General features: G+C 36.3%; 1 protein-coding gene across 3 annotated transcripts in view; it reads right to left on the bottom strand.

The window, feature by feature from the left end:
• The window catches only part of ANTXR2 (ANTXR cell adhesion molecule 2), a 135300-nt gene that overhangs the window by 21917 nt on the left and 91782 nt on the right, over positions 1-21601 (bottom strand). For 2 of the 3 annotated variants that reach the window (XM_059667506.1, XM_059667499.1), the window contains exon 17: positions 6757-6828. The exons of the other annotated variant lie outside the window; for it this stretch is intronic. In XM_059667506.1, the coding sequence (XP_059523489.1) occupies positions 6772-6828 (57 nt within the window). In that variant the 3' untranslated portion in view covers positions 6757-6771. Of the gene's footprint in view, positions 1-6756; positions 6829-21601 lie in introns of those variants that run through there. 3 annotated transcript variants of the gene reach the window in all.

The raw sequence follows: 21601 nt of genomic DNA, 5'->3' as shown, positions 1-21601 counted from the left end.
ATTACATGATACTGTACATAGAAAACCTTAAAGACTCCATCAAAAAATTATTAGACTTAATAAATGAATTTGGCAATGTAGTTGGGTACAAAATTAACACCCAGAAATCTATGGCATTTTTATACACCAATAGTGAACTTACAGAAAGAGAGATTAAAAAAACAATTCCATTTACCATTGCACCAAAAAATTAAGATAGCTAGGTATAAGGAGGCAAAAGACCTGTATTCGGCAAACTACAGGACACTGAAAAAAGACACAGAGGAAGGCATAAACAGATGGAAGAACATACTGTGTTCATGGATTGGTAGAATTAACATCATTAAAATGTCCATACTACTCAAAGCAATCTATAGATTCAATACACTCCCCATTAAAATACCAATGGCATATTTCACAGACCTAGAACAAACTCTCCAAAAATTCATCTGGAATAAAAAAAAGACCCCAAATAGCTGCAGCAATCCTGAGAAAGAAGAACAAAGTAGAAGGGATGTCAATACCAGATATCAAGCTATATTACAAAGCCACTGTTCTCAAAACTGCCTGGTACTGGCACAAGAACAGACATATAGATGAGATGGTATAAGAGAGAGAACCCAGAAATCCACCCAAACCACTATGCTTAATTAATATTTGACAAAGGAGGCAAGAGCATACAATGGAGTCAAAAGAGTCTCTTCAATAAATGGTGCTGGGAAAATTGGACAGATACATGCAAAAAAATGAAACTAGACCACCAACTTACACCATACACAAAAATAAACTCAAAATGGATAAAAGACTTAAATGTAAGATGGGAGACCATAAAAATCTTAGAGGAATCCACAGGCAGCAAAATCTCAGATATATGCAGACCAAGATCTTCACCGATACAGCTCCTAGGGCAATGGGAACTAAAGAGGAAATAAACAAATGGGACTACATAAAAATAAAAAACTTCTGCACAGCAAAAGAAACCATCAACAAAACAACAAGAAAGCCCAAAGGGAGGAGAGGGGACAAGGGTACATATGTAATACCTTAATGAATAAAGAAAAAATCCTATCTAATAATAGAGAAAAATGGTAATTAACTGTAACTTCACTACCCTTCCCATTGGCTAATCAGCAAGATATGCAAATTAACTGCCAGCCAAGATGGCGGCTGGCAGCCAGGCAACTGAAGCGAACATGAGGCTTGCTTGCTCCAGTGATGGAGGAAGCCAAGGTTCCCTGCCTGCTGCAGCCCAGCTCTGAGCTCCAGATGCAACAATGTTGCAATTATAGAAGCTAAACAAACCCCATATACCTGCTTTCAGCCGCCAGCGGGCTCAGAGCACCAGTGATGGCAACAGAGTTTAAATTATAGAAGCTAAACAAACCCAGATACCTGCTTTCAGCCAGCCACAGCCTCAGAGCTGGAGCTGGCTCTCAGCTCCAGTGACAGCCGAAGAAGGTAAATAAATCCCAGAATAAAAAAAAAAAGAAAAAAAAAAGAGGCTGGGAGCTTCAGTCACCCACCAGCCTGAAAACGGCCCTCAGCCCCTCACCCAGACTGGCCAGGCACCCCAGTGGGGACCCCCACCCTGAAGGGGGTGTGGCCAGCCTGAAAATAGCCATCAGCCCATCATCCAGGCTGGCCAGGCACCCAAGTGGGACCCCCACCCTGATCCAGATCACCCTTCAGGGCAAACCAGCCAGCCCCCACCCATGCACCAGGCCTCTATCCGATATAGTAAAAGGGTAATATGCAAACTGACCCTAACAGCAGAAAGACTGGGAATGACTGGTCACTATGACACACACTGACCACCAGGGGACAGATGCTCAATGCAGGAGCTGCCCTCTGGTGGTCAGTGGCTCTCACAGCTGGGAGCTCTGCTCAGCCACAAGCCAGGCTGATTGCTGCCAGTACAGCGGTGGTGGTGGGAGCCTCTCCTGCCTCCTCAGCAGCGCTAAGGATGTCTGACTGCAGCTTAGGTCAGCTCCCTGCTGGCAAGTGGGCATCCCCCAAGGGCTGCCGGGCTGCCATAGGGATGTCTGATTGCCATCTTAGGCACAATCCCCTGGGGAGCAGGCCTAAGCCAGCAAGTGGTCACCCCTGAGGGGTCCCAGACTGCGAGAGGCCACAGGCCGGGCTGAGGGACCCCCTACCCCCGAGTGCACAAATTTTTGTGCACCGGGCCCCTAGTAAATAAATAAAATACTATGCTAAGTAAAATAAGCCAGACAAAAAAAGGTCAAGTATTGTATGATTCCATTTTTATGTGGTACATAGAATAATCCAATTCAGAGACAGAAAATTAATGAATGCTAGGGGCTAGGGGGGAATGGGGATTTATTGCTTAATGGCTGTAGAATTTTAGTTTAAGATGATCAAAACATTCTAGAGATGCATGGTGGTGATAGTTGCACACCATCAATGTACTTAATGCTCCTAAATTGTAAACATAAAATGGCTAAGATTGTAAATTTTATGTTATATATATATTTTACCCAATAAAATTACTATTTATAGGAGTTTAAAATAAATTAAAATATTATCATATTTTATAGAAATCATTGATAAGGTGAATATAAGACACACACAAAAAAAGTCACCATATTACAGTAATTATTGTTAGAAATATTATTGAGAAATTATGTTTAAATAAAATATTTATTATTAATTTATTTTAATATATAATAGATTTTCTTGTAAATTATTAATGTGTGGTCCTCTCTGTGTATATATTTATCATAATTATTTTATATACCAAGCTAGTCCATCAGTTTTAATAACATAAAACTAATGATGGCACATAGCAAAAAATCATAATTATTGTTTAATATGTATTTTTTGTAAGAAACAGTAAAATATAGTTGACATTTCAAATATTAATTCAAAATTCTTTTTAGATATATTACTATCTGAATCTCAATCAAAGGATAACAGTCAAAATCTTAATTATATGCAATAGTTTGGAATAAGTAATTCAGAGTGAAAAAATTATCCTGATAATTGAGAGTGGGATGCAAAGGAGCCTTTGTTTTGTCCCCTTAGCCATTAAAGTGGCCCTCATAGAAGTCTTCTTTTCTTTTTTTTTTTTTCCTTTTTTTTTTTTTTTTACAGAGAGGAAGGGAGAGGGACAGAGAGTTAGAAACATCGATGAGAGAAACATCGATCAGCTGCCTCCTGCAACGCCCCCCCCCCCACTGGGGATGTGCCCACAACCAAGGCACATGGCCTTGACTGGAATCGAACCCGGGACCCTTGAGTCCGCAGGCCAACCCTCTATCCACTGAGCCAAACTGGCCAGGGCGAGGTCTTCTTTTCTATTGCCTACCATCTGGTGGATGTAGCTGACCACCATTGAGCTCACAGACTTGTTCATCAAAGGCAAAAATGTAAAGATTCTAGCTGGTGTTAACGAAAGAATAAAATTCTCACTAGCTCTTCTTCTTTTCTTTATTTTAAGAGTTTTCTTTTTTAAAAATATATTTGTAATTGATTTTAGAAAGAGAAGAAGGAAGAGCGAGAAAGAGAGAAACAGACTAGAGACAGAAACATCGACCAGCAACTTCTCAGTGCATGGGACAACACTCAACCAACTGAACCACAGTGGCCAGGGCTGGACAGCTGTTCCTAATGTTTCTGCCACATGGAGTTTCTTCAACTGAGACAGGCCCCAGGGCCCAGGCAGGAGCAAGTGCTGTGGTAATTCTTTCTTGTAGTGCTAACATGGCAGTATCACTGATTCTCAAGATCTGTCCAAATTGATACATAGTCAAAAATAATAAAATGCAGATATTGGTTATAATCATTTTTAAAGATATAATTTGAACTAATTTGAACCACAACCAACTATAGTCCACATGTACATAATCAATGTTTTTCTTGTCAACAACAGCAATACTAATACTTACTAACCAGCCATTAAACAACTTAGTCCTTATTATGTACCAGGTGCTTTCCTAAGGGTTTTGTAAGCACTAGAATTATTTAATCATCACAGTGGTCTTCTAGGGCAAGTATTAGTTTTCTGAATATACAGACTAGGAAACTGATGCTTGGAGAAGACAAGTCATTTACTCAAAATGCCATCACAAGCAAATGGCAGCTCCAAGATCTGGAGCCAGGAGAGTCAATCTCCACCGCCCATAATCATTAAATCCTATATCTTAGGTACTTGTATAAATCTTAGATATAATAAAATATTTTTGGGTGGGAATACAGGGGAAAATGCCTACCTTTATTGAACAATCCAGTTGGAATACATAAATTAAATACATTATAAATGAGGTCTGAAGAATATTATAAAAGGAATATAAAACATTATTAGGGGAACATATAGAAAAGAGACCATACCTCTAAAACTACAGAAAGTGAACTTTCTCTGGATGTCTGGAACTTAAAGTTCAATACAGGCTAGTACATTAGGTTAACTGTAGATTAAATACATTAAGGCCTACTACTGCATATATTTTCCATTTTGGATGGGACTCTTTTCAAGAATGTATTCTCATTTCCATCTTCCTTATCTGAGTTGCCTGCACATGTTCTCATATCAAAGACAAAGGTTTATAATGATGACTATTGATCATTATAACAGGATATAGCCCGGCAATATTCTCATGGCACTTGAGGGAATATGAAGTGGTTTCTTCTTACATGAAAAGATCCCAGACTGCAGTGTTTTGTCCAAATCTTGTGTCTCAGTTCTCTCATTTTCTTCCTTGCAACTCTTAATTCTTAGTACTGTGCTCTATCCATATTTCATAATCCCTCTGCCTCAGTTCTATTGTACTTCTTCTAATTTGCCAGATACCTGATATATGGAAATCAAATAAGCCCACTAAGAGTAGGTATAAAGAATATATGCAGCCCAGCCAGTGTGGCTCAGTGATTGAGCATCGACCATGAGCTAAGAGATCACCAGTTTGATTCCCACACAGGGTACACACCAACAGCTGGGGACCTGCAGGAGGCAGCCAATCATGTTCCTATCTCTCTCCCTTCCTGTCTCTCTAAAATCAATAAAAACATATTTAATAATATATGTAGATAATCTACACTAATAAAAAAGAAACATGCAAATTGGTGTCACTCCGCTATGCCCACCAGCCAATCAGGATGAGTATGCAAATTAACCCAACAAAGATGGTGGTTAATTTGCATATGCAGGCACGGAGTGAAGACTGAAGTCTTGGATGACTGAAGACTGAAGAGGACTGAAGACTTAAGAGGCTTGGCTTCTCCGCTGCAGCCGGAGCAAAGGCCTGGGTCCTGGGTGCCGAAGGAAAACTGGTGCAGGCAGCCAGGGGAAGGAAGGCCTATTGCATGAATCTCTTCGTGTGACAGGGCTCTAGTAGTATAAATAAGCTGAAACTCTTCATATATATTTTTATTGATCAGAGAGTTATTTATCTATGCTATTTCCAATTATTACTTTAGAGTGTATTTTAGGTATGGAAGTTGCTGAATTATTTTTGCAATACCTTATAGTTTAAAATAATATAATCACATAAAGATTCTACAGAATAAATTCAGTACTAATAATACATTGAATATAGAACCATACTTTTCCTACACACGATTGTAATATTCGTAAGTCTACATTTTAATACACTTACCAAAATAGAGTCCAATTCAAGCAGTCTACCAAATCTAAACAATGAAACCCAGCTCACAGTATGTATATTCACTGTCACTTAAGAAGTGCACACATATTCGAATTGTACATGATTTTTCTCAACTTGAAGATTTTGCAAATGTTTTGCTGTATTTCCTTATTTAAATGCTTGGGTTGAACTTCTTTTGCATATCCCAGGCTAAATATAAATAGCTATTCTATATACATTTTTAAGAGAAGAAAATTAATAGAGCTAACTTCATAAGGGTTGAAGTCAGGGACACCAGCTGCAAATATTTTATGCTTACCAATGTGTCTCTTTCCTAAATTCCACTTGTGCCAACAATGAGTAAAATAAATGCCCTAGGATCTCTTTCATTCATATTTTCAACCCCCTCCCACCCTCTCTTTACTCAAACCTCCCCCTTCCTCCCCTCTCTCTCTCCTTCCAGATAAATGCCAGTCACTTGGCCAGGGCTAACTCACAGAAGGTACGGCGGGCACAGATGGCACTAATGCATAAATGTAATCTAGCAAAAGAAAGCCCATGCCAACCCAGAAAAGGTTCCAAATAACTGCAGTGCACTTGCAGGAAGTCTGTGATTGGCAAGGTTAAAGCTGCAACCGTGAACGCTTGCTGTTGGTTCCCAGATCAACAATAGGAACTCTTGAGCAAGTGAGCATGTTTAATTTGTTTTATTTGCCACAAGTGTATTAATTTAGATGGTGTTTGGATCAATGATATATCCTTACAAATAATACTAAATGAAGATAACCTGGTTTGTGCAATGTCTGAATGCATTCACAAATCCATTTGTATCCGAATATCTGGAGACTTTTTCCTACCCAGTTTCTGTTTCCTTATCTCATAACAGTGTTCTGGTGTAACTCAAAAGTATGGAAAACTGCTGATATAATGTTACTTTGAGGATAGTTAATATTTTCTCTCTTCTTTTTTTTTTTTTACCAAGTGATATCACCATATTCTAAATTTGAATTGCCCACAAAATATCCATGTTATAGGTAAATTAAATAAGGCCTTTAATATTCATATTTAGTTCAATTTTAAATTCAAGCAAAACACTAATGAAATTAACTATGTTTATATTCCTACCTATATGTGCCTACCTCACGGTTAAGTTTGTTTCATGAAGAATATCACCAAGAAGAGAAAAGGGTTAAACATTTAATGTGTGATCCAGTCTGAGAGCAGAAGAGGAGTGGAGGAGGCAGTCCTGGAGGGAGAACGTCACTGGAGTAAGGATTTCCTTGTGTAATTGTCCAAACGACTCACCACAACTCTTAATGATTTTCCTTGGAAAAAGATATTCCTTTCTAATTCTTCATTATAAACCTATCCATTTTCTCCTGAGTTAAAACCCAAACTGGAATAAAGTAATCATTGCTGCATTAGTTATAATGGTGCCCTTCCCATCAATAAAAACTATATTAAATATTCAAACACAGAGTACTACTAAATTGACTGTAGTAAGATGCAAAGAACTCACGGACATGGGCAACAGTGTGGTGATGGTAAGGAGAGGGGGTTGGGGGGGGAGCGGTAGAGGAGGGTATGAGGGATAAATGGTGATAAAAAATATAAAATAAAAAAAATAATTTTATGTGATTGTTATCTTGAAATTTATTCAATATAAAAATTATGATATAATTTTAAATAATAGAAATTAGTATTTCTATAGCATATTTCAATTATGTTTTTAAAAACAGGCTCAGAAAAAAACTCAGAAAACTGGTTTATGTGATATAAAAAGATAACTTTTTTCTTCTTTGTCCTGAAACTTTTGCAGTTTTCTTTAATAAGTACATATCTATTTTTGTAATAAGATAAATTAAAAAAAAAATTACCACCTTATTTATTTATTTTACCCCACCTCTTCTATACACACACAAAAACAAAGTTACTTTTTCTCAATTATAATCTTATCATTGAACCAAATTCCTGGAAGAAACTAAATAGCTGTTAATAATTTTGAGTTTTCTCTCAAATATAAACTCTGTATGAAAACAGCAATAGAATAGACTTTCTGTGGTCACAGCAGCAGCAAATAACCATCAATGCGATAAAATAAGACAAAAGGAGTGGTCAAGAATGTGGGTTCTTTTGTCTTTGAAAACAAAATCTAATATTTGAGAATCATTTGACTTGAAGCAAGGTATCTTTTCCATCTTATTTTCCTCATTTATAAAATGTAGCACTGCCTCATAGGGATAGTGGGAGAATTGTGGAGATATACATGATAAACTCTAAGTGTCATGTATTCTTACAGAGATGAACTGGCAAATAGTTTGATTCATAGATTTTGTTTTCAATACAACTTCAAAGTAAATATTCAGGGGGGGCAACAAGAACAAATGCAAAAACAAAAATCCTTCATTAATCAAGTTCCAAACCAAAGAACTATCTATCTATTCAGCAGTTCTTTTCATAATGCATACATTCTAGTCAGAGTGTGGTCGTGTATGCTTTCAGAGGACTGACTCTGGGCATTCTATCAAGAAAAAACTAAATAGTGCTGGCCGTTACTAAGAATATGCCATCTACCAATGTGAAAAGTTTAAAATTTGTATGTTCCCTTAAAAAAAAAAAAAAAAAGACACTTCCTTGGTCAGTTAGAAAAAGCACCGTTTCCGCCACCCTGACTCAGCCGGACCGGACCGGCACAGAGTGGGCTGGGCCCAGTGAACACCCATCACTGTGTTCCCACCCTACGCAGGACACAACGTGCTCAACTAGAAACTGTGTTCCTGGAATTACCTGTGATGGTCCATCATGGACAACGAATGTGAAACTGAAGTAGTGATGAAGGGCTGGGGGGAGAGTAGATTATCTAGGAAGAAATAATGAACAGAAAAGGAGAAATTCGAAGGCCAGCTGGATGGGAAAAAGGGAACCTAAAACTAGGGGAAATACCACAAGGAACAGTAACTAGGGTGAAGCCTCGATCAAAAACTAATTTGAGGAAGCAAAGTAGAAACCAAAGCGCAAGACAGTGCACTGATATTTACTTGCGTGCCTAAGGTACATGGGATAAAAGGAGAAGGAAGTCTTATGGCTTTTGGCTACAGATACTGCAATGTGAAGAAATTTCAAGACATGTTTAGAATTCAAGCAAAGAACTTGGAATTCGAAGGTGAATTAGAGATGAGTACCCACATGTGTGTCTGTTGGCTACTTGTTTGGGGAAGGAACATTTCACTGCAATGCTATGTAGTATGTTTCTACTGCAGTCCAGCTGTTGGAGAGCCACATTAAAGAGTGACACTTAGTTAATATATGCTCAAGAGATGACTTAGCTTTCAACAGGATCTATTACTTAAACTATAATTGCCTCTTCCACAAAAAAAGCACCAAGAATTTTGTTCCTATTCTAAAGTTGTAAGAAAAATGTGTTGTTTTTTTATTCCCCACAAGAGAGTATTTTTCCGTTGATTTTTAGAGAGAATCTGGAATGGATCTGGGACCCTTTGGTCCACAGGCCAACACTCTATCCACTGAGCCAAACAGGCTAGGGCAGAAAATGGGATTTATTAGGATGTGCCATGTGTAGAACCTGATTACAGATCACATGTTCTAATATTATTCATCGTTCTAAATGTAGGGAGTACCTCACAGCATTGCCAGTATCATTCTGATGCTACTTTTGAAAGTTTAGCTGTTTCAAACACAACTCTTCAATAAGTACTACAAATGATATCATTATCTTTTGCTGAATTTTTAAGCAATCTCGAGTCACATAAAATTTAAATTGATATATTGCTATTCCACTATGCTATTTTCAGATCTTCTCTCAGCAGAACCTGGCTATTCTTTCAAAACTATTGCCGTTCTCTTACCTAAATCAGCACTATAACTGGTAGCGCTACCTTAGAGGCCTGCATCGAGGCTTCCCATACATGTAGTTTTCCCCTTAATGTCACATCCACAATCTAAGTGAACAGCTAGAATGTTGTCACATTTTTCTAATTCTATCAAAGTTTCTTTTCCTTTTAAGATAATTTATTTCCTTATAAAAGTTCAGGTATAATGGCTGAGAGAAGGAAATAGTGAAATATTTCAACACTATTCAAGTTGGTCTCGGAGACTGGAGAATGATGCAAAAGAAGTAAAAATCCTTTACTAAATGTAAAAGATAGTGGAGAAAGAACTAACATGAAATAGAAAGCAATTAATTTTAAAATTATTGTACAACATTTAAAGTATTTCACTTCAGATTCTGGTTATATATTGCACAATCCTATATAAGAGAATATGCTAATTAGCCATTCCGCCCTGAGGCTTAACAACCAAGCCCCTCACGACCAGATCACAGATCACCAGGAGGGTGGGACAGCGAGGTACAAATGGGCTAGCTTCGGAGAGCTACAGGATGGGGCAGGGCAGCAAGCTATGAGTGAGGGGCGGGGTGGGGAGAGCTGCAGGATGGCGGCAGCGACCTACTGGTGCACAGATTCATGCACAGGGCTACTAGTAGATTATAATGACCTTTACACTTATAGTCATTCTTACTTTGTGCTACACAAAGATAACAACTATGCTTGCATTTTTCATGTCTTGCACAATTTAGACTCAAAGTCAGCAAGCAATGAAAAGTTTGCTTATGTATTCACTCAATCATTTTTTTTTTAATTTTTTATATTTTATTGATTTTTTACAGAGAGGAAGGGAGAGAGATAGAGAGTTAGAAACATCGATGGGAGAGAAACATCGACCAGCCGCCTCCTGCACATCTCCCACTGGGGATGTGCCCGCAACCCAGGTACATGCCCCTGACCGGAATCGAACCTGGGACCTCTCAGTCCGCAGGCTGATGCTCTATCCACCGAGCCAAACCGGTTTTGGCCACTCAATCATTTGAAGGTATTTCTCATTTTAATCTTTGTTACAAAGAAGAAAAAAGTGTATTGATGATAACTTTTTTGCTTTAGTCTTACAAAAGTAATAAATGAATTAGTCTTAATTTTATACAGTTTAAGAACACACCCATAAACTTAATTAGGCTTTTAATTCAGCTATAAAGAATAGGAGCCAATCACTATAGTCTCAACAGTAGCATTAAGAAAACAAGATGCCCATTTCCGTTTCTTAACGAGGCAATTACCAGTAACAAGAAAATCTCAAAAGATTCATATTTTGCTCAATTAAGTTCCTTAAAAACCAGTCTCATATAACCATCTGAAACAGCATCAAACAGGACAGAAGAAAAAGTTTTCTGCAAGATTGTTTGCCAGATTCATAAAGGTTTGGATATCTTCCTTTAAATTCTCACTGTAGTGCATCCACAGAAAATTATCTATCTGCAAGTAACTTTTTTTCTGTCACTCACTTGAGCTACTAACTCCCAACTCTAATTTACGCCTACCCTGATAGAGATACTGCCTAGATTATACCAATCTCAAAAAACAGATTTTTGTTTCATTATCTGTCCTAGAAATAAAGAAATCACAAAGTGTTGTGCATCACTAACAAAGTACAACTTGAACAATTAAATATCCACTGAACCAAATATTTATACTGAGCATCAACCATGTACCTAGCACTATACCTGTGTTTTTAAAACCCATCAATGGTATTTTGCTTTTCAGTAAAAACAAGAAATTTATTGTGACATCTGCTTACTATTTTATCCTAGTTTTTACTCATAAATAACTGGCTTACCTTTCCTCACTTTTAGGAATTTGTTGTTTCAACTCTTTGCAAAAGCTTTCCTGCGGTTGATTATAAACAGTACTATTGTCCATATAGATGGAGAAGTTCAGAAGCAAGACCACTAACCACAGTGGCAAGTTCTCTGGCTAGGTCTGAAAGCAGATTTCATTTCTGATTTTGAATCAAGCTAATTAAACCTGCCAGAGGCTTTGCAAAGCCTAACAGCACGGGTAGTGCTATTCATACAAATTACAAAATATTTTCCTCCAGAGGGCATCTCTGTGAACTGCAGAAAAGTGATGGAAACACAGGAAAAAGAAGAGAACTGCAGAATTCAAGCCCATTAAATGTATCCAAAATGCATCAGCATTTTCATGCCAACCTCTCTATAACCAATTCAGTCCCTACAGAAAAATTAGAATAATGCTGAAAAAGTAGTACATTACATTAAGTACTACTACTGTGTTATCCATGGTGGTTAATATACTGTATTATATATAGGGATAATTACTACTATCATACTCATTAAAAACCACTAAATCACAAGACCATTTTAAACCACTGCAGTAGAAGAAAGATGGTCAGATTTTTACAATATGGTATTTTGGCACCACACCAAAAAAAAAAAAATAATGTACTGCACTGCTTGGGGGAGGGGTGTGTGTGTGAACATGAGTTCTTGTCTTTAAGTGTATATCTGTATTTAAGTGACAATTAAAAGGTATTTTTTTCAGCCTTCACAATATATCTATGCCTGTCACAACACAAAAGCACGCCATTGGCCTAAGCTGTAGCCCATATGGTTGCTACCCATACGTTTGTGAATCTGGTGTAACATGCTTTGTGTTGGCAATTTAAATCTCAATAGCCTATTAATCTTTTAAATACACTTAAGCATGTCCACCACTGTGGCCAGGCTCTCCTGCGCCTTAGATTCTCCTTTCCTCTAGCCCAGTGTTTTCTCCCTAGAGCTCAAAGTTTCAGCAGAGTGACTCCTGGCAACAGGAAGATAAAGAAATTCAATGAAAATTATACTTGTTTTATAATTACCTAATAACACCACACTTCTCTTCAGCTTCTTAAAATGAAGTATAAATGCTTCTCAAGCAGATAATTCTTGATTTTTAAAACAAGACCTGAATTATTTAACTCATGAAGCCAGGCTTAGTTCCAAGCAGCTTTAATGGAGACCGATTCGTCCCCACGGAGCTCCTGAAGTGATGAGTGTGAGGGGCTCTCCCTCTCCTGCCTTCTGAAGGAAATGATTAGAAAGCAAATGTGCGGAAAGTTCTTGTCCAATTAGAAGACAGCTTATTACGTTAAGCAATATGTACAAAAGCCTAAGGTGGAAATCTCTTTTCAAGAACAAGCCCCAAAGTATTTTTTAATATTTCAGTAGTTAACTTAAATATGGGATAATCTTACTCATCAAAATTCCCGTTACAATTTCAGCTTCCAGATTTCCATGTCAATCATCATTCATCTTACATCATTTTGTTGGAAGAAATGCACTGATCTATGTATTGTTATCAATGGCTAAAAGATTTAACACTTATTCAGCATTTACTGTATGCTCAGGAAGTATTCTAAATGTTTCAGATGTATTTGCTCATACAATCTTCACAAAATGAAGCAGTGTATTTATATGACATAAAATAAAGCTAGGGAGGCAATTTTTATGGATTGTTTGTTTTTTTGTACATGCTTTTTGTGTGTGTTTTTTTTTTTGCATTAAAAATGCCTACAATCGTAGGGCCAGTATGGCTCAATGGTTGAGCATCTACTTATGAACAAGGAGGTCACAGTTCAATTCCTGGTCAGGGCACACGCCAGGGTTGTGGGCTAGACCCCCAGTGTGGAGCATGCAGGTGGCAGCCAATCAATGATTCTCTTTCATCTCTGATGTTTCTCTCTCTCTCTCTCTCTCTCTCTCTCTCTCTCTCTCTCTCTCTCTCTCTCTCTCTCTCTCTCTCTCCTTCCTTTCTGAAATCAATAGAAATATATTAAGAAAAAAAAGAAGCCTAAAATCTACTGATCTGAGATCCCTAATACAAATTGAAACCCAAATACTCAGTTTTCATTATCTATCAGTGCACCTCAGCCATTCAGGTTGATTGTAGGTGTTCACGTAGCATTGCTCCAGATTCAGCCCTCCCACCTCTGGTATGAGGAGAATTGATGAAGGAGCTCATGCAGGAACAAGAGCTGAATTACACCAAGGGGAGCCTGAATTACATTTATTTGGGGCATCACAGATAGGCCCTACTTTAATATATTTGTTCTTACATGTCAATAAATATCCTAGATTTGCCCACTTCATACTGATCTAAAATTTTTAAAAATTTAATAAGCTGAAAGCAGAGAAAGTGAGCTTTTCTTCCAAAGTGGAATATATAAAATGATAAAATGTAGACTGAGCATGAAATTGAGAGACAAAGACTACCAGTGTTGGAAATATAATTAAAAATGTGATAAACTAACAATAGCAAATATTTATTAAGAACTTTCTGAGTTAATCACTGAGCTATGTGCTTTACTATCTCAATCTTCAAACAACCCTGTGTGGTAAGTGCTATTATAATACTAAGAAAAAGATAACGAGTTTCAGCCTAAGAATGTGCTTAAGGGAACCTGCAACTGAGGTATATGCCCTTGACTCGAATTGAACCTGCAACCCTTCAGATAGCAGGCCGACTCTCTAACCATTGAGCAACCGTCCTGGACCATCATTCGTGTTTTAAATGCTATAAAGACTAAACAAGCAATCTAAGGCCATAATATAAGCAACACTGCAAAACTGTTTGTTTTGTTCCAGCAGAAGATTTTAACATACAACTTCTAATCACCCTATACCGTGGTGGGCAATGTCAAAAACACTTACTGCACAAGCAGAGATCTGTGTTTCCTTTGCCACAGACAATAAATCTTTAGTGTCTTCTCCTGATACGCATCACTCCACGTGCTCTCAAGAGGCCCTGCGTGTCTCTCTTGCCTTCCGCTTCCCTATCAAGGTCACTTTTGAGTGACAATACAACTTATGGTAAAAACATATAGTCATGCATCATAATTATTATCTATGGTTAAGTGACTTGTCAGTGGATATTATAAAACTCTAAAAAAGGCTGCATTCCAAAGAGAACATAATGTATACAGAAACTTAATATCACAAATATGTAATAGAATAAGCCTATTTAAAAACAGATTTCTCTTCTCACCATTCATTACTGTTATAAAATGATACTTTATCCAGAATGTACATATTTGATAAATTAAATTTAGTTTTAGAGAAATCTCCTTTTTACTGAGTAATAATCTGGGAACTAAAGAAAATAAATTACTAGTTGACTGCATTCACTTTGGCTTGCAAAATCAAAGCATTATGCTCATATTTCTCAACAAATGAGAAAAACTGTGGTAAAAATATGTAAATTGGAAGAAACTTTTAAATCCTCATTGGCCTTTCACAACCAGGGTTAAATAATTACATTAAGACTGTTGAAGGCTCTATTGTATATGATAAAATAACTTCTCATGTAAGCCATATGCTAGTTGTATAACATACTTGGGAGAATGAGAAAATAGTCCCTTATATTATTTTTTCTGTTCTGTGATTCAGATAAAAGCCTCAGCTGAAAAATGTTGCTTCAAAAAAAAAAAAAAAGTTCAGAGAGGTTATATAACTTGCTCAAGGCCAATCAGCTGATGAATGCAAAAGATTATATTGAACTTGGATTTCTGACAATAAAGTTGGGGTATACCACATAATGAATAGAAGACATGTGTTATTCCAAATTTCAGGCATGACTTATTTTGTTTTCTTAAAGTGTCAAATTAAGATACACAGAAATTCAGTAGCACATTTTAGATGAACTCTCCTAAGTAAAATAAACCGTAACAGAAGCCTATGAGTAGGCCTTAAGCAAAACAAAGATAATACAAGTCTATTTAAAAAGTCACAATCTTCACTCTCTGGGACACAGTTATTTCTAAACCCAGTTAACAGATATGCAACAACACTATGATGACTTAAAATCAAGGTGGAGTTCCATTTCAATAATATAGTGAATCCCCTGTGTTTCTTTCCCTAAAACTAAATGAAAGAAAGAAGGAGAGAAGGGAAAGTCCTTGGGAGTCACTCAGATCTGTAAATTAAAATAAAGTGTTTAATGTAGGCATAGTACCCTCCATACATGATTTATATCATTTGGATGTGGTCATCATCCTTTCCTCGAGTCAGCACTACTATTCCTTTCTCTGATTTCTACTTCAGCTCACCAGTATTTTTAGCAGGATGAATAGGGACTCTAAATCCATTGACCATGCTTTATGTTCAGAAAATATTATCTCTTAATAAATGTCTGGCTATTATCTAAAAATGAAGGCGTCTAACCCTTTCAATATCAGCAATAAACTAAAATTGCTTCAATTTAGGTATAAAATGTATTTGAACATTGTGAGAAAAAAGGAAAGAGAGGACACAGGAACCCACAAACAGGCTGAGAACACAGGAACTAGCATGGGTTTGGTACATTATCACATGACATTTGCATGTCTGGGATGACTAAGAGCTGTCCGTTAAATAGAGGATGACAGGTCATAATTATTCTAATGCAATACATTGTACATTAAACAAGGATGGCTGGGATAAAGTGTCAAATGCAGGTCATTAGTGATGACAAGGGCTGGATTCAGCTGCAGCAGCTGTCACCATCCCAGGTGGTGACCATACTGCCATAATCCTTACCTCTGTGGAGGTCTTCCTGAGAAAATGCAGGCCAATACGCCCAGTTAAAATATATAAATAATAATTATTGTAGAGAGAAATGCACTTAAAATCTCAGGGTCCGCCAATGCCCCAAGAATTTACTCATTGGTAAACTGTATCTTTACAAGTCAGTAATTCCATTGTAATGTAAGTGAAGTTTTGGTGACATTAAATTCTGAGTTTAAATTTCATCACTTACCAATTGTTTGACCTTTGTTAGTCTCCTTAGTGCATATAGTGATGCCTGTCATTTAAGTGGTTTACTAATAATTCCCATTAATTTCCATTAATTTCATTGTTTATACTCATAGGACTATAAATTACAACTAAAACCATATAAACTGTGGTGCATTTTCTGTATATTTGTCCAATTAATTGTGAAACGTAAATTAAAGCAGAATTTAAGTGGCTAACTAAAATTTCCAATAAAATATTTAAAGCTCAAACTAAGTTAATACATTCACTCACATTCTACCTGCAGGATCCCGGCAACTTACCTGACCTTTCTGAGCTTCAGTTTCCTTATCCATAAAATGGGCATAAAAGCCCTTTTCCACAAGTTGTTTTGAGAATTAGACTAACATATGTAAGATAACTAGTACAATCCGTGGCACTTAGCTACTGCATTAGAGATTGTGTTGGCTTTTTATCGTTAATGATGATGTAAATAATGCTTGTAATGTATGCTGACTTCCATAGACTTGTATTCTAAATTTTTTAGTTAAGTATATCCCTCAGGTTTTGACTTTCTATGCTGGCTGTCACAGTTTTTGTTCCTGACACTGTCCCAACATCACTATGGTTATTTAAGGAATATAGTTAGCTAAGGTATATAGTTATCTTTTAAGGTTAAGGTATTTGCTACATCCTTGTATTTCCCAATAACAGGTTGCTACGTCCATCAACTTTGTAATGAAATATTTCTCACAGGCATTTGAAATATTAATGGTCTAAGAATTTGTGATCAAAATAATAAATCAAATATTTTCTATTTATAAATAATATCTAAAAGATACTTTTAGCTAATCGATCAAGATTAAGATAATTCTAATGTAAGAATAAAATTATGATCAGGCCATAGACCTTCAAGGCTTATGTTAAAAGCATTCAAAGGCTAGAGGTCACCACAAGTTTTACTTGTCATCCATAGCAAAAACAAACAAACACTTAATAAAAAGAGTATATTTAGCTGACTTACAAAGTGATTGATTTTCACTTAGCATTTGTCTACCATTGCTAGCCCAACTTGGAAAATCGATTCCAAAGTGGCCCAATGGGAGGACAGTTCCATGGAGCTATATGCACTTAATGATGGGAACACATTAGAACTCCACTACTTATACTAGTATTAAATAAAAGAAACCTTGCTTTTAAATTCTATTGCAGTAGTGACACTAGGCAGCAAGTTACGACACATCAAAATGACAATGGACAATGGAAATAATCAAATATCACATTAATATCTTCTCTTTTTTTGAAAGAAGAAAAGCAGCAAGAAGTAGACGTCTTATAAAGACAAAACTGGCATAAAATTTAAATACACTGTTCTCTTAAATCTGTATCCTCTTCATTTTCTTCCATATGCAGTATTTTCCATTTATTTTAAGCTACTGGTAGCCAAATATTCATTATGGATATTTTGTATATTTGTTATAACATTCAAACATGTTCCAGAATATTGTGAGAAATATATGCTACCTTTTAATTCTTATAGTAACTTGTAAAATGTTTATATGTGTTTATTAATTATTAGTGGCCTCATGAAATGTCTAATTACTAAAAAAGTGTGAATTTAAACAGACTTGTAAACAATGAACTTAACTTTCTATCTACAAAAATTATTTTACTCATCAAAGATTATATTATTTTACTCATCAAAGATTGCTGGAGCCTACTGGTTGAGAGGTCAAGTGCAAGGTCCTGGGGTTCTCCTAGTGAACATGACAGAAAAGGTTCTATCTTCATAGAGCTGGCCTGCTTGGAACTAGACGAAAAACGTGATTGCTAAAATTCAAAAATATCTTGGTGATAATTTCTTTCTCTATATACAAATGAGAAAACCAAGGACCACAGAGATGAGGAAATTTATGCTTGGTTTCAAGATGATCAATGACAGTATAGAGATGTCAAGTTTAATGCCTCCAAATGTAGTGCACTTGTTACCAATATGCTACCGAGGACTTTAGGCATATCTGTAATTCTGCCTTCTTCCCATAACTTACTTCCCAACTACCAGACTCTTACTCCAGCCTAGAAAAGTACTTGTAATTCCTGGAATGTACAAATTATATCATCCTTCTTATTTCTTCAAATCTACTCTTCCTTCTGAGGTACAGAGTTAAAGAAGGGGTGGAAGTTCACAGTAATTCAAGGGGTTGAATTATGCTACTTTTAAGATGCAAATAAATTTTTTGTGGAACTTACTGCCATTTCTAACTATTGCCTTTTACTTATATATGCATGTAGAATTAAATATATATAATATTAAATTAATATTAAGTATTATTAAGTATAAAATTAAATGTTATATATAACAGAGTAATATGCATACATTCTGAAGACCTGTTGAAATGATTTATCGGTATATTGGTACAGACATAGACACAAAATTGATCATTTCATCACAGGAGAATCAAATTCAAAACTGAAATTTTAAAAGTACTTCTCTACCTATATAATAGCCTTAATCCAATCAGTTATTGACTGAATGGGGAGTGGAATAAAGTGTCACACTGTAAAATGACAGCATTCACTAAACTGGGAATTTAAACAACTTGGGTTTAAATCTAGACTTGGTTACTTTTTAGCAATGTAACCTTGGTAAGTTCACAAAACATCTCTGGGTCTCACATTCTTCATCTGAAAAATGGGAGGAATATCACACCTACTCTTAATACTGTTAAGAGTTTAACATACCTAAATAATAGTAGGTACTCAATAACTGTTATCTGAATTTGAGTTCTAAATCTTTCCTATAAATTGCTCTTTCCTGAAATTATGAGTGCCTTTAACAAGTACAATGCTCTGCCCCCCATTAGACACATAAACAACCCCCACATATACATGCATGCACACACATGTAAACACACACATGCATCTATATTGTAAGCCTGAGCTTGTTGTCTATCTAAAAATCTCTAAGAAGCAAAAAGATGACCCCTGACAAATCAGAAAAGATATCTGGAGCCATACATTTCTGACTGTTCTAGAAGAAGAAGGAGGAGGAGGAGGAGGAGGAGGAGGAGGAGGAGGAGGAGGAGGAGAGGAAGGAAAGAAGGAAGGAAGGAAGGAAGGAAGGAAGGAAGGAAGGAAGGAAGGAAGGAAGGAAGGAAGAAAGAAAGAAAGAAAGAAAGAAAGAAAGAAAGAAAGAAAGAAAGAAAGAAAGAAAGAAAGAAAGAAAGAAAGAAAGAAAGAAAGAAAGAAAGAAAGAAAGAAAGAAAGAAAGAAAGGAAGAAAGAGAGAAAGAAAGAAAGAGGAGGAAGGGGCGAGGTGGGATTTCTACTGGGGGGAAAAAATTACTTTATCCAAGAAATGACTTGACAACATGATATTCCACCAGACCTGCTACATCATAATTTTATGTGATTCTTTTTGTGACTCATGATGAGAGACTACATACAAAGATAAACACATTGATACAGGGCTAGGATATACAGAAAACCACATATTCTCTCCACTCCTGTCACAAATTTATTTGCAAACTTTCCAAGAGCCTAATTCTAATTTCACTTGAGCATATTGTTGTCCAGCTCCAAAACTTTACTGTCTCCAGTGCCTATAAATTAAAATCTAAACTCTTGGCATCTGCAGACTTGATTTTTTTAGTCTCTCCAATAATTAGTTACTATGTGAAAAAATAAAGAGGTAGATAAGTAAAATAAATGAACACTGTTTCATGCTTGTCTTATTTACATTTAAAGTTGACCATAAAAAGAACAAAAAATTACTGTAAAGAAGAAATATATATCTCAGAGCCAAATTTATAATTTTAAATTTGTAGACAATACTCTTCAAGCCACTGACTCTAACTTACTACTGAAATTCAGGTTACAGACATCAGATATAAGATATACATGTAAAAACTACATTTGAAAATCGGTAAAGCCTAAATTAATTTAGTATGCTGTATGTTTTCATTACAGACCTTTTCTTTTTAGTTTGTCCAAATGTATGGAGAATATGATACAATCCTGAAATCATATTTCTGAAGTTTAAGCTTTGTCTGTTTTTGAAAGATTTCTCTATGAAGAATTACAAGACATTTTTCATTTTTCCATAGCCAAAATGATTATAATTAATACAGTTAGATGCAATGGCACACGGAAAAGTATCTCAGAACAATAACAGATTCAATGGTGAAAGGAGTTTAACCCCCAAAATACATGCATGGAACAGCTGCCAGGGGAGAGACGGGAAAGGAGATTTTAAGAGGAGACTTCTTAGTCATTTCAAGGTTCCATTTGTTGATTAGAGTTGCAGCAGTGAAATATGCAACCTTACACACATATAATTTGTAATTTATTTAAATAAACATTTCATTCTCCTATCACCTGCATATTTTTCAGGGGAATAATATCTTTCCCCCATTTTTCATTCTTTCTCTTTGTTCTTTCCATCATTTCTCCTTTCTAGCTCTTGATTCTCCCTCTTCCTATTTCACATTTCCTCTTCAGTGAAGTATTTTGTATTCTGGTAAACATGATAGTAATATTACTCAGATTTACTGCTGTTGCTATGCCCAGGGATTTTATTTGGATTTATTGTTACTTGTCTGTAATTCCTAACTGTTCCACAGTAACTGTTAAAGGTGAAGGCCTGAATATTAAGCCAGGGAAATCTTTGAAAGATGTAAATGGAAATATTTATGTAAAACGCACATACACAAACACACATACACACACCTCCCTCCTAAACTTCTTATCTCATAATAGAGCATCGGATACCAAAGCAGGAACAGTATGTTAAGGGCTTAACTTCAGTATCAATAACTCAGATTTAAAACTCTTGGCAATTAATTAAGATTAATGACAGAAGTTATCCCCTTCTCCCCAATGTAACACTTCCTCCCATCTCTTCAATGCCCCACTCCCTCCACCCTCCCAGCCTCCTCTCAGGCTGTAAAAACCCCAGGTCCTGAAACTTTGATCCTGTTATCTGCTACCTTTTGTATCAGAGATTAACGAAGTAGACATTAGCAAATTTACAACCAACAGCTCAGACAGCTGCCATACTTTAAGTCGTTAATGAAAGAGGAACTGATCTAGCTAAGAGCATAAGACTAGTCTATAATCTGGATTCAGAGGACAGGTAAAGCCACGCCACTCCTTGTGGAGAGGAGGAAATGAACTTAAGATTCAGTCCTCTTCTCGCTGTTGAGAAGAGCCAGCACTTCTATAAACTGGACTAAGCTGCTGCACAGAAAATGATTATGTAATAGGTTCACATTGTAATGTATGATTTCACTGGGATAGATACAGATCTCACAAGAATTTCCATCACTGAAAACTCTTCTTCAATCGACTATGAAACAAATATTAAATCTGCTTTAGAAAAAAAACGAAGGGGAAAAATCAAC

The sequence above is a fragment of the Myotis daubentonii genome, chromosome 1, assembly GCF_963259705.1.
Source record: "Myotis daubentonii chromosome 1, mMyoDau2.1, whole genome shotgun sequence".
In the NCBI taxonomy this organism is placed as follows: domain Eukaryota; kingdom Metazoa; phylum Chordata; class Mammalia; order Chiroptera; family Vespertilionidae; genus Myotis; species Myotis daubentonii.
Note: the sequence above shows the minus strand (reverse complement) of the source record. Positions and strands in the feature narration are given on the sequence as shown.